This window comes from Egretta garzetta, unplaced genomic scaffold, assembly GCF_000687185.1.
Source record: "Egretta garzetta isolate BGI_Z169 unplaced genomic scaffold, ASM68718v1 scaffold105, whole genome shotgun sequence".
NCBI classification, from domain to species: Eukaryota; Metazoa; Chordata; class Aves; order Pelecaniformes; family Ardeidae; genus Egretta; species Egretta garzetta.
The window spans coordinates 885,580-898,274 of record NW_009259598.1 but is presented as its reverse complement, the minus strand read 5'-3'; the positions used below and the strand labels follow the sequence as shown (position 1 = coordinate 898,274).

Genomic DNA, 12,695 nt, shown 5'->3' with positions numbered 1-12,695 from the left:
CAAATGTTCTTTTAGAAGAAAACATTCAGCCCTCCATACCAAGACGCTCGAGTACTCCGAGTGATTTTAAATAGCTGCTTAATTTCACATGAAGTGGAACGTTTTGCTGAACACAATGCTGCTTCCCAAACAGAATCACAACTGTAAATGCAGAGCAGCAAGTGTAAACGTTACCACTACGCTGCAGGATAAGCAGAAAACTGAACAGAAAGCCCCAGTAGATGCAGGCAACCCAGAAACTCAAAAATAACACTAGCAGTTGAAAAAGGAGCTGGTTTAATGCAGAGTCCCATTAAGAACGAGGCTGTGAAGTGCATCGGGGCTAAACCCAGTCACCTAGGATCCAGCAGGTTACTCTGGGCTAGGTTTAGTTAAATCACAACCTGAAAACTTCAACAGAGGCAGATGGATCAGTTAAAGCAAAGATTTGAAACCCCTAGTCTCTCCCTACAGTTCCAACTCCCTCAGAAATAAAATAAATAATAGTAATTAAATAATCTCATGCCCACCATTTCCCTCACCCCCAGCCAGGACTGGACTAGAACTCCTCTCCCCCAGGGCCAGTGCCTGGCACTGCTGTGATATCAAGCCTGCCCTGAACAAGATACCATTTACCAGGCTACAAAAACCCATTCCCAATTAGCATCATCCTGTTATTAGTTGGCGGGTGACATCTACTGGTGGGCTGCAGGCTGCAGAGGGCCTCAGGCCAACACACCCAAACCTGCTGAATTTTCTGTCTGCAGAAAAGAATTTGTCTCTCAGCCCAGATTTACTGCGTTACTGGGAATTACTAGAAATGAGCGTCTTCCTGGGCAGAGTAGAAAAGCTGCCTGCAGCGCTTCTGCATTGCCATGAAGCAAGGCTCCTCATTCCTCCCTAAGAATCACCTCTACACACTAGCAAAACCCTGTATCAGTAACCACCAAACCTACAAAATTCCCCCCTGCAACCTGTTTTCCAATCACAAGTTACTGCACTACTGTTGTTAGACATGCCAAAGATTTGAGTCACTTCTCTGCTACGTGAGCTCTAGATTTACGCACTTAAATAAGACACAGTGATGCAACCCAGGTGGCATTTTCACCTATTTTATTATACACAAAACATGAGCAGGAAGTTCTACTGAGGAGGCTGACCACGTCCACGACCAAATCCACCTCTCTGCAACAGAAAAGGAAGAGCATTAGAAGTCACTGTATTAAGCAAGTGACAGCGGCAATTACACAGCAGGAAGAACCACCACCATCGTAAGAGAGCTAGCTGTCCTTCCTCAACTTGGCATGACTTTGATAAGCACCCCCTGCTCCAAGCATAGCCTAACTCTGACCTGTCTGAGACCAGCTACCTGACACAGGTTAACCAAATGAGTGAGTCTAAGAAGAAAATCAACCCATTCTAGCTAGCTCTGTGCTGGAAACTTCCATTTCTGAAGTATAAAATCATGCATTTCTTCCAGAGAGCTTGGCTGGCTTCTCAGATGTGTCACTGGCCTCCTGTCACAGCAGCGAGGCCACCATGTAGGTTCCCCAACGGGAATGCAGCGGGCAAGCTGGGCATAAAGGGAAATGGTTCCCAGCCTCTCCCACACAGTCAGAGCCAAATAGCTAAGCCCAGCTGGCACACCTGAGGGGCTCCACACAGAAGAGCATCCAGATACAACCTATCCAGTTTCTCCTAATGAAAGCCTCAATAAAGGAAGCAAATCTAAAATGAAAATACTCACAAACTGGAATTCAGTGGCAGCTCCAGCACCAGCCTCAGCCTTCTTGTCAGCACCAGCTAAAGAGAGAGACAAATGAGTTACTAACCAAAGAATATGCTCCCCAAGTACAGTGCTCCTGCCTGGAATCAAAGGTTTGCAATCAAAGATGACTAATTGAGGCAAAATATATAGCACAGTAAAATAGCTATTATTGAGACTGTTAGTTACAGAACCCACCCCAGAGAAAACCCACACAGTCCAGCTTGACAAAATTCAAGGAAAGAATCATATCCATAGGCAGATACAGATGGACTCTGCTGCGTAAATGCTTCAGCTACACCAAGAGTCTCATTTTCCCCTCTTCTTCTTGAAAGGAGGCCAATACTGAAGACAATTCTCCCAAAGAGATAACCTGCAAAAAAAGCAAGGTCAGCCTGATAGTGGCCACAGCAACACAATGGACACTCACGTGGAACAGCGCTGCGTCTGTACGTATCCCTGTCAGCTTCTCCCCGAGTAAGACGTGCAGGGCGTTCACCTTCCAGACCTGGAAGTGAAAACAGCAACATCAAATACATCGCTTAGCCAGGACACAAACAACTTATTCCATGGGTGACCCTGCATCTCAAGATGGGAAAAAAAAACCCTCCAGTTAAGCATTAGATCTACCAGCAGAGCTGCACCTTAGACAGCTCAGTGTATATAAACCTAAACAAAAAAGTGATACAATCAGGAAAACTTCACTTTAAGGGTGAAATCTGCTAGAGTGCACCAGCTTGTGCTTGGGTTGAAGTTACAGAATGTGAAAAATGGATTTACAGCATCACCTCAACAGTCTTCTGGCCTTCAAACAAGAGCCAAAAATTAACAATAATAAAAAAAAATCAGAAATACAGGGAATCTGTCACACCCGACAAACTTGTTCGTAGCTAAGTCACAAATTGCACGACATTCTGATCCCAACCTAAAATACAGCTACACTATCAGTATCACAAATCCTCCACAACGGAACAGATTAGTAAAACTAAGAGCAGATTATCTATGTAACATCAGATTAATATCAGACAGAACACTCGCAGGAAAGAAACAGATGTGGTGGAACCGCCAGCCTTTGCACCACTCTTACAGGGTTCGCCCCATGCATCAAAGATAAAATACGCTCCCGCAGCACCAAGCCAAGGTCTTCATACTTGGGTAATATCACATTTAAGGGCAGTTGCTGCCTGGCGCACCACAGTGTACTCGCAGACTCAGGCATGCGGCAGGAAACAGGAATCATGCACTTCTAGAGGCTCGAGTTCTACTACAGGCACTGGCTTTCCCATAGAAAAAACAGGTCTTATAATAGTTTCTTTTATTACAAAGAGAAACACTACCCAGCGATGTGCAAACAGATTAACTTATCCCACAAGTGCTTCCATGTCCTTCCTTTCCATCAGGTTAAACTGCTATAGCACATTTCCTAGCCAATGGATATTTTTCTTTTTAAAACCTCAGATCTATCCATCCTGAATTTCTAACAGTCCAATTACATCTGTAACAGAGACAAATTGCAAATATCAAATACACAGTAGTATACAACCTGCTTTAGACTAACTGTTCAAGCCTTAGTACCAAGCCTTAGTACCAAGCCTTAGTACCAAGCCTTAGTACCAAGCCTTATGAGAAAGTTGGTAGCACTGCATGGAAGTAGCAAAAAGTCCCCAAACCCCCAAGGGGTCAAGCAAGACCCGTAAGCTTGGATTCTGCACCACCATCCAGACACCCCTGCAACTCCTCGGCTGCTGCAGCCTAAGGTGGGTAAATCCACAGAGAAACAGCACAGAAACAGCCAATTTGTGCAGCCCTACCAGCTAACCCTGCCAAGGTGCAGACTGAATGAGGTCACCGGCACTGGACTGAAAAGGGCTGTGACGCTGCAAAGCGAAGCGTCCTCACCACAGAAACCCTGAGCAAACTTTAGCCAGGAACTGGAAGCCCCACCCTTCCATTAGATATGCAGTTTCTTTAGCTTGCTGGATAAACACAGCATCTAAAGAATACATTTAGTAACATCCAAAGCTACTCAAGAGATCAAAGAAACCATCACCTTCCTAGTTTCAATGCAATTCTTGCCTCTGAAGCAGATGATGCTACAGTTTTGTTAGGCTAAAAAACAAGTTGCAGGAGATGGAGGTGAACTCCTCAGCACCCCATGCCCACAGGGTCGATCCCCAGTGCAGCGTCCAGTACTTGCTGCCGGGATGCGACACAGCTCAGAAGCAGGAGAAGTAGACTCCTACCATCCACCAGAAAGGGCTTTGTCACACGGGACTCCCCTTTCACAAAGCAAATTCAGCTTTAAGGGGAGGATGACATCCTACAGCCTTATTCTTGGTAAACATGAAGCAGCTCCACACAGGGCAGACAGGCCCACCACCTCCTGCCTTAAGGAAGAAGAAACATTTGTCGGCCCTTGACACCTGGCAATGCTGTCCTGCCAACCACAGCTGCAGTCATTTTCTCTCTCCTTTCTTTAAGTTTCCAGAAGTTTTTATCTCCCCAAAGATCTTCTGGGCAATTTTACAAACCATGTTGTTCTGCACTGTGGTGTTTCTTCTCTATTACTGGACAAGAAACCAGGAAAACCAAGCAGAAGGGATTTTGCAGAGCATTTCAAAATGCTTACAAGGAATGTAACCATCCTTCCTACCCCGAATTATTAGCCTGGAACACAGTAACCTTTTCAGAACGGAAGTGAGGGGCATGGTGGCTTCAGCACAGTCACCTCAAGTTTATTTATACTGCACCACTACACAACATGGCTCATCAGAAATGGTATCAAAATGGTTCCCAAGCCATTCATAGGCCAATACCAAGCATTCGCAAAGAGAAAGTGGAGCTTCTGCCTTATGTGGACTAAGCAGGCAGGTTTGCAACCCAAACGTTATTATTTAATATTGCTATTTGCAACCAAAGAAAACCTTCTGGAAATACATTTCAGCCATCTGCAGGCAGGTCTACAACACATTTTGCAGGGAGGCACCTGCAAAGAGGCAGCTGCGGGCAATCTGAGAGGTCAGCAGCAGCAACACGTCTGTTTGTATGACCAGCATCTCCTTCACTTTGGGGTACGAAAAACCCACCAAGAAAAAAAAAAATCAGAACTACAAGCCCAGTATACTACATGTATTTGTTGTAAATCTTTTAAAAAGTGAAGGTAGCTTTAATAATCTGACTTGCCTAAGAGCTCGTTAAGTGTAGGTGCCAAGGCCAGGACTGTGGGTATCCAACTTGACTGCAGGTACAAGCCCTGTGTGAAGCACATCCAGCACCCAGGCTCAGCTTTCGCTTTCTGTCATCGAATCCTGTGCCCATCCAAGTTCAAGTTGGTTCCCTATCTCGGCAACCCTAGCCAAGGCCACTCAGCTCTTGTACAACAGCCTCCCCAGGTAGCTTGTCTAAGGATAGCTCAGCCAGAGAGAAGGTTCTCTGTATGTGCTGGACAAGATGGGCAGTGCACACACCATCTTCCTGAGAGAGAACCGTGGGGATTGCTGCAGGCTCTTCCCAAAAGACAAGAATGGGTTTTGAAAAGCCCTGGCAGCTAGGGACATCCCCCGTCTTGGACCTCAGCCATGCCTGGGCACCAACTGGTGCCTCAATCCACAGCCTGTGGTTTCCAGTAACTCCAGTCACTTGTGGTACCAGAGAAGGCCAAGTCCCACACTCAAAGCTTTTCTCCCAGTCAGTCTCACAGCCTTCTTTAACCCTCTCCAACTTTTCTGTAGGCCACTGGCCACCAGGCTAGTGGCAAATATAAAAGCAATAAAACCTCTACGTGCCTCCTCCACCTATTAATGTTTATACATCCAAAAAAAAAAAAAATCACAGCAACTCACACCAGCCTGCTCTGGAAGCTGACGTTCAGCTCGCTATCCACTGCACCGGCGCTGCCAAACACACTCAGCCTCATCCCCCACTGCCTCAGCGGCCGCCTCTCTGCCTCCACTTACCTTTGGGCCGTGGTCTGCCAGTCTCTGGGCGGCTCCGGCGCAAGGTTGCGGGGACGATCTCAGGAGGGAGGTGAAGGTAATCGCGCAGGTACTGGATGCCCTCGTTGGTCAGGTACCAGTAGAAATGCCTCCACGCAAACTGCTCTTTCACATAACCGCGGGATTTCAGAGACTAGGGAGAGAATTCTCAATTACTTCATGTCCAATCCTTATCATCATTCAACATCTCCCATCAATTCCCTCACCAGATGTTTTTATGCATGCAAGAGCTTATTGGGGAGTAAAAATTTAGAAGCAGATAAAAGTTCACATGCGCAGGACAACATTGCAGCATCATTCCCATTCTGTGAGAAAATACAAGGCTACTACACACAGAGGTGTCGTCGCTTCAAAAACAGATCTAGAGATGTGGATCCACAAAAGAACAATCTTCTGTGGTCTGTGAGGAACAAGAAATCAAAGAGGAAATATCAAAAATGGGGAAAATGGGGAAAAAACTGTAATAGGAAAGAAATGGCAAATGCAAGGCAATGTCTGATAATGTTTATTCACTAACGGCTGACGATGTTTATCCACAGGTACGCAACAATCTTGTGTGCCCAGGTCCCAGCTGGCCCCCACCTCCCTACCTGCATGGCTTTCATGACATGGAGGTTGGGCACATTCTTGTCGACGAGCTCGGGGTGCTTCGGCATGTGAACATCTTTCTTGGCCACCATCACCCCCTCCTTAAAAAGGAGTTCGTAGATGGCAATTCGGTTCTTCTTGGGCATCAACATCTAAACAACAGACAAGCAGTAAGTACTGCTGATTTAAAATAAACACTTTCAGGACCTTACCCCAAGTAGTAAGATAACCACAGTTTGCACGAAGAGCCTTACTTTTAAGTAACACCCCCTGGTCTACTGCCTCCTAAAAGAACTTTCTGAACTACTTTTCAACTGCTGGGCATCCCTTCCCATCGCTTTTCTATGAAGGAAAACTGAGCGGTCCAAACTTTTAATTCGTAGCATTAAATTCCATCGCCATATTAAAGACCGTCAACTATCTGACGTCAGTCAAAATGAGACAAGAGCTGGCGCAGGTGGGGCAGAGACACAGCTCAGGGCAAGGTGTGTTTCGGCTCTGCTGCCAGCGTCAGAGGTCTGAGGACACTTGTGCTGCTGTTGTTAACTCAGGCTTTACTGAGGGACTTGGAAGGCTCCCACGCTCCCCGCTCAGAGCCGGGAGCAGGGCCAGGCCGCACACCTCGCTCACAGAGGAGCAGGCCCGGGGCCCGTAAGCCCGGCCCAGGCCCGCGCCCCCTTCCATGTCCCCACTCGTGTCACCTCCTCCATGTCCCCACCACAGACACCCCCCTCCACGTCCCCACTTGTAACATCCCTTTCCATGTCCCCACTCGTGTCACCCCTTCCATGTCCCCACTCGTGTCACCTCCTCCATGTCCCCACCACAGACACCCCCCTCCACGTCCCCACTTGTAACATCCCTTTCCATGTCCCCACTCGTGTCACCCCTTCCATGTCCCCACTCGTGTCACCTCCTCCATGTCCCCACCACAGACACCCCCCTCCACGTCCCCACTTGTAACATCCCTTTCCATGTCCCCACTCGTGTCACCCCTTCCATGTCCCCACTCGTGTCACCTCCTCCATGTCCCCACCACAGACACCCCCCTCCACGTCCCCACTTGTAACATCCCTTTCCATGTCCCCACTCGTGTCACCCCTTCCATGTCCCCACTCGTGTCACCTCCTCCATGTCCCCACCACAGACACCCCCCTCCACGTCCCCACTTGTAACATCCCTTTCCATGTCCCCACTCGTGTCACCCCTTCCATGTCCCCACTCGTGTCACCTCCTCCATGTCCCCACCACAGACACCCCCCTCCACGTCCCCACTTGTAACATCCCTTTCCATGTCCCCACTCGTGTCACCCCTTCCATGTCCCCACTCGTGTCACCTCCTCCATGTCCCCACCACAGACACCCCCCTCCACGTCCCCACTTGTGTCAAGCCCTCATCCTCGCACAGGGACCGACACCAGCGCTGATCCTGACACCCCCCCCCCCCACGTCCCCACTTGTAACATCCCTTTCCATGTCCCCACTCGTGTCACCCCTTCCATGTCCCCACTCGTGTCACCTCCTCCATGTCCCCACCACAGACACCCCCCTCCACGTCCCCACTTGTAACATCCCTTTCCATGTCCCCACTCGTGTCACCTCACCCATGTCCCCACTTGTGTCACCTCCTCCATGTCCCCACCACAGACACCCCCCTCCATGTCCCCACTTGTGTCAAGCCCTCATCCTCGCACAGGGACCGACACCAGCGCTGATCCTGACACCCCCCCCCATTTTGGAAGGGAAGGGGCTCTGCGGATGGGCGGCGAGCCCAGGCCTGTGTCTGTGCTGGGGCATGAGTGATATCCCCCCACAGCTCCAGCCATGGCCAGGCTGTCCCCAACCATGGGACGCTTCCTGATCCCACCCTGGGGGGTACCGGGGCAAAGACCCCCCAGCTCTCCCAGGCTTCCTTGCCCCTACTAGCAGCTGCTCCGCACCGGGCACCAGTGGCCATTTCAGGGTGGGGGTCTCACTCCCCTTAGCCCAGGAGCCCTGAACCACTGGTGCCGGTGTTCCGCCGCAGCACCCCAGCCATCACCGCAGCCCGTCCCCCTGGCCAGGGCCCTGGGGGAGCTGTGGGTCCCCCCCCAGGCTGCTCAAGGGCTCGGGGCTCACTGGCAGGCACACAAAGTGCCCTTTGTGCCCCAAAATGCCTGGGCAGGAGATGGGGGCCACCTGCAGCCCACCAGCCTGCAGCACCTCCAGCCAGGCTCTTGCTCCAGGAGGGGATGTGGTGGCCCCAGGCAGGGTACAATGGGGGGACCGGAGCTGTGTCCCCTTAGGGCCACCCTGTGCAATGTTCTCCCCCCCAGACCTTCCTGCTCCTGCCTTCTTTGGAGGTTTGAACACCCCAGGAGTGACAGGAGCCAGCGCCCGCGGCTGGCAGGGGGATACGTCCCTGCTGCCCACTGCAAACACCCCGGACCCAGAGGGGCTTTGCCACATGGCACCCCCTGACCCCCCTCTGGATGGGGAGAGGAGAGGGGAAGGGAGGCTGCAAACAAACGCTTGCAAGGGAAGAGAAGAGTGGGAGGGGACAAAAGCACATGGAGGAGCACGGGGAGGCTGGGGCCCCCCCGCCACCGCTGCCGGCTGGGCCACGCGGCGCTCCCGGCTTATTGCCATCCATCTCCGCAGTCATGTTTTCACCTTGTGTGGCCAAGGAGTCGTTACGCCGGGCCAGCCATTGGTTGGCTAAAAATGCCTCCCTAATCTCCGTGCTGATCTTTACCCCCCTCCTCCCCATCTGCCGTGACCTTCCTGCCAATGTGCAGAGCCAGCCCCGGCGAGAGGCAGCCAGCCCGCTCCGCCAGCGTCCCCACGTCCCAAAGGTACCGCCATGTGGCTCCCGGCAGATTTTGGGCTGACCCTGCTCCCGGCGAGGCAGGAGGTTGGCGTCGGTGGGTTGGCCGGGGCTTGCTGCGGCGAGGGTTGCCGACATACGGCGGGTTACGGTGTCCCCAGGTGGCAGATGGGATGCCGGGGCTCGGTGCGATGTGACAGCGCTGTCACCCTGCGTCCCCTCCAGTGGTCCCCGGCTGGTGGTGGGTTTGAAATGGGTCCCTGCACCGTGCTGGTGCTTGCTTGCTGGGAAATTAAACCGGCTTCAGCAGAGCAGCTCCCTGACCCATTTTAAGCGATTTCCAACTTCAGCCGGATTGTGCCGAGTAGGGCTCGCCATCCGCTTCGGATTCCCCCCCCCCATTTCGGGTTCACATGTTTTTCCTGGCCTTGCGGCGTCTCTGGCAGGGTGGGAAGGCAGTGTGGGTCCCGCAGGTCCCTGCCCAGCCACCTACACCTCCTGGGGGAGCTGGGGTCTGGTATGAAGTGGCAGCAGGAGGCAGGGGTTTGGCAGGGGTTTAACAGGGGTCCAGCAAGGGTCTGGTAGGGGTCTGGCAGTGGTCTGGCAGGGGGCAGAGCTTCTGGGGGCTCACAAGACGTGGCACCATGGGGCTGGTGGGCTGCAGCAGGCACCAGCCCTCCCACATGCTGTGCCCATTAGCCCCATAGCCCACCCAGGCACCCAGGGCTCCTGGGGGGCTTCAAGGGGGCTGCTGACCCCGCCCCCAGGGATGCCCCAGGGCCACGCTGGCCCTGCCAGGCGGGGGGCTGGCACTGCTGGTGGATCAGCAGCTCCCAGCTCCAGGCATGGCTTCCCCCCAGCCCCCCAGGGATGCATAAGGGAGGGCTGGGACACCAACTGGGACCGCCTGCAGCCGAGGCCCTGGCAGCAGCCATGCTCATCTTCACCCCCTGCCCCCCTGGGATGCGTTTGGCATCATCTTACCTGGTGAGGCTCCTGCTCCAAGCCCTGCGGTCGAAGGGGTTCAGCCTGCGCCGGCAGCCCCTGCCCAGCTCCTGGGTGCTCTGGGGCCGAGCTTGTGGCAGAGCCCCCCCAGAGCTGCCTAATCCCAGCAGCCGTGGGGGCATGGCCGGGCACCGCAGCGCCCGAGCAGCTGGCAGGGAGCTGAGGTTCTGCAGGCAGCTTAGGCTGAGCCCAGGCGCTGTCGGGGGGCTCTGCCTGCCCAGCTGCAGGCAGGGTCCAAAGCTCAACCCCTCCCAGCCCACATTTGCCCCCAGGGTGTGAGCTCTGGGGCAATAGAGCTGTGATTTTGGGGCTGCGCTAGGGTGAGCAGGGTGCTCGGAGGGACCACTGCCTGCCCCGTGAAGCTGGAGGGAGCAGCGGGGTCTCTGCGGGATGCACGGGGCTGGGGGACGCTCGTACCCACCCGGGGGTTGTGCCTGTGCATTTCGGGCTGCCCAGGCAGAGCTGGAGGATGGTGCAGCCCCGGGGCAGGAGGGGCTGAGGGATGCAGCACGTCCCGAGCTGCTTGGTGCCATCCTGGAGCTTTGCTACCATTTTATTGCCTTGTTTCTTCTACTCTGGGTGATCAGGGATGGAGCTGGGGGGAAGAAACCCCCCACTCAGGGCAGCCCCTGGGATGCTGCAAGAATTGCAGCAATCCCTGGGAGAAATGCATCTCCTGGCTCGTCCCACGGAGCAGGAGAGCTGCCCTGGCCCGCCTCGTCCTGCCGCGCTTGCCCGCCTCCGCCTGCCTCTCCTCTTCGCTGCTCTTGCGCCTGCCTTGGAAATGGCAAAGCAAGCGCTTTGCTAAACGGATTAGAGCTTCCCCGGCAGCCTCCTGGGCTGCTCCTGCTTCCCTCGGCCCCTGTGCCACCTCCCTCGGGCAAACCCCATCCCTAAGCCAAATATCTGGGGCAAGGCCATTGCCCCAGCACAGCTGGCACGGCCGGGGGACCGCACCACTGGCCCCAAACAAGGACTCGGTGCCACACCGCGGCTCCCATCACGCCTGATGCCAAAACCCTGGCTGAAGCCCTGAGGATCCTTCCTACCTCCTGGGATTTTGTGTTCCCTTTGCAGGACCCCAGAGAAAACTGGGGAATTCATCAGCCACTGGCTGACAGCGCTGACCCTGCCCCGGGGTCTGCACTGATCCATGACCCCCCCCCAGGCGGCGCTGGCCCCCTCCTCTCCCACCTCTCCCCAGGGTGCACAGCTGCCAAAGGGGCTGCAGCAGGATGGGAGCTGGATTTAACTGTAAAAGGATTGAGGAAAGAAAGCCCGGGCGGCGGGCAGGCATCGATTAGTGACGTGCACAGAAGCAGGGCGAGAAAGGGAAGGGAACATCAGCGCCGGCAAAGAGCGTCTGCACCGAGGCCACGTCCTGCAGCGAGCCAAAGCCTGGGTTTGGCTCCATGTGGGATCCCCCTTGCTGGAAATCCTGTGTCCCCAACCCTGCTGGTTTCCCTGGCCATGCCGGGAGGTGACGCTGCCAGGGCCGGGATGGAGCTGGGATGGAGCTGGGCTCCTCTGGCACAGCTCGGCAGGAGGAGGAGAGCTTGGCGAGTGGCTCTGCCCAGGGACAGGCTTTGTCCCCGCAGGGCGGCCAGCCCGGCTGGTGTTTCTGCAACACAGGACCCTGCCGTGCTTCTGCAGACAAGTCTTGGAGAAGGAGAGGCTGCATCCAGCAGGGGCTGAGTTGGCATCTGGCTGCCCTCGGCGTGGTGCAGCACGGGGGCGGGGGGGGAAGGAGGCATCGCGGCCCCAGCACCGCTGTCGCTGTGGCCATGGGCAATATGTACGGGCTCCTCCCAGGCAGCTGCCTGCACCAAGCTCCGCGTAGTTTCCCAGGAAAAATGAAGCCTTTATGTCCCATCGCCGGCCCCTTCCCCGGAAGGGCTCGGAGGATGCCCCCAAGGCCAGTTATGAGCAGACAAGAAGAGGATTGTGTTGGTGGGAGCTGGGTTTCTGGCAGCACCTGCCCCGCAGCCAGGGCCCTCCACAATGGCCGCCTTTCTGCGTAATTGCTGCAGAGAGGCCAATTATCCTCTGCTACTAATTAGAGATGCAAAATAGCCCTGTGCTTGCATTCTCCCAGCAAGCCCAAGAGGCCTCCTGGGACCGGCAGCACATCCGCGGCAGGGACACAGCCTGGGTGTGGGGCAAGCATGGGGGCACTGGCCCCAGCTCCGCTCTGCCCCCAGCAGCAACTGGGAAGGGGCAGTGGGAGGCCAGGGATGAGCGGGATGCCAGGACCCCTCTCTGCCCCCATCCCCAAGCAGCATTCCCTGGACCACCCATGGGCTGGGGGCTCTCCCGTTGCTCCCAGCGCCAGCCAGCTCAGCAGAGCACCAGAAACAGGGGCTCTGCCGTGATTTAGGAAATGCATTTTCCTTTCCTTGCTAGGGAGGCAGACAGGCACAGGCCACGCTTGAAAATCCCCCCCTTATTCGTGCAAAGGGTGGCACTCGTGGCTGGGGGCTGGGCAGAGTGGCTGATAGCTCGTGGCATTTCTCCCTCCTGCCCGCACCGGCTCGCTGCCCAGGCAGGCTGCTGGCAG

At 54.6% G+C, this 12,695-nt stretch overlaps 1 protein-coding gene across 1 annotated transcript; it reads right to left on the bottom strand.

Moving 5' to 3' along the window:
- Window positions 1–1,075: 1,075 nt before the first annotated feature.
- Window positions 1,076–6,930, bottom strand: LOC104125719 (40S ribosomal protein S10). Its single transcript, XM_009638197.2, has 5 exons — window positions 6,330–6,930; window positions 5,701–5,872; window positions 2,175–2,252; window positions 1,727–1,782; window positions 1,076–1,164 (listed from the first exon to the last, which is right to left on the bottom strand). The coding sequence occupies exons 1-5, from the start codon at window positions 6,477–6,479 to the stop codon at window positions 1,123–1,125; spliced, it is 498 nt and encodes a 165-aa protein (XP_009636492.1). The 5' UTR covers window positions 6,480–6,930; the 3' UTR covers window positions 1,076–1,122.
- Between the last annotated feature and the right edge of the window lie 5,765 nt (window positions 6,931–12,695).

Excerpts from the sequence above, each read along its gene's own strand:
- LOC104125719 (XM_009638197.2), bottom strand. The coding sequence starts at position 6,479 with ATGTTGATGCCCAAGAAGAACCGAATTGCCATCTACGAACTCCTTTTT. Across the intron at positions 5,873-6,329 it reads ATGTCATGAAAGCCATGCAG|TCTCTGAAATCCCGCGGTTA; the intron begins GTAGGGAGGTGG and ends TTCTCTCCCTAG. Across the intron at positions 2,253-5,700 it reads TGGCAGACCACGGCCCAAAG|GTCTGGAAGGTGAACGCCCT; the intron begins GTAAGTGGAGGC and ends TTTCACTTCCAG.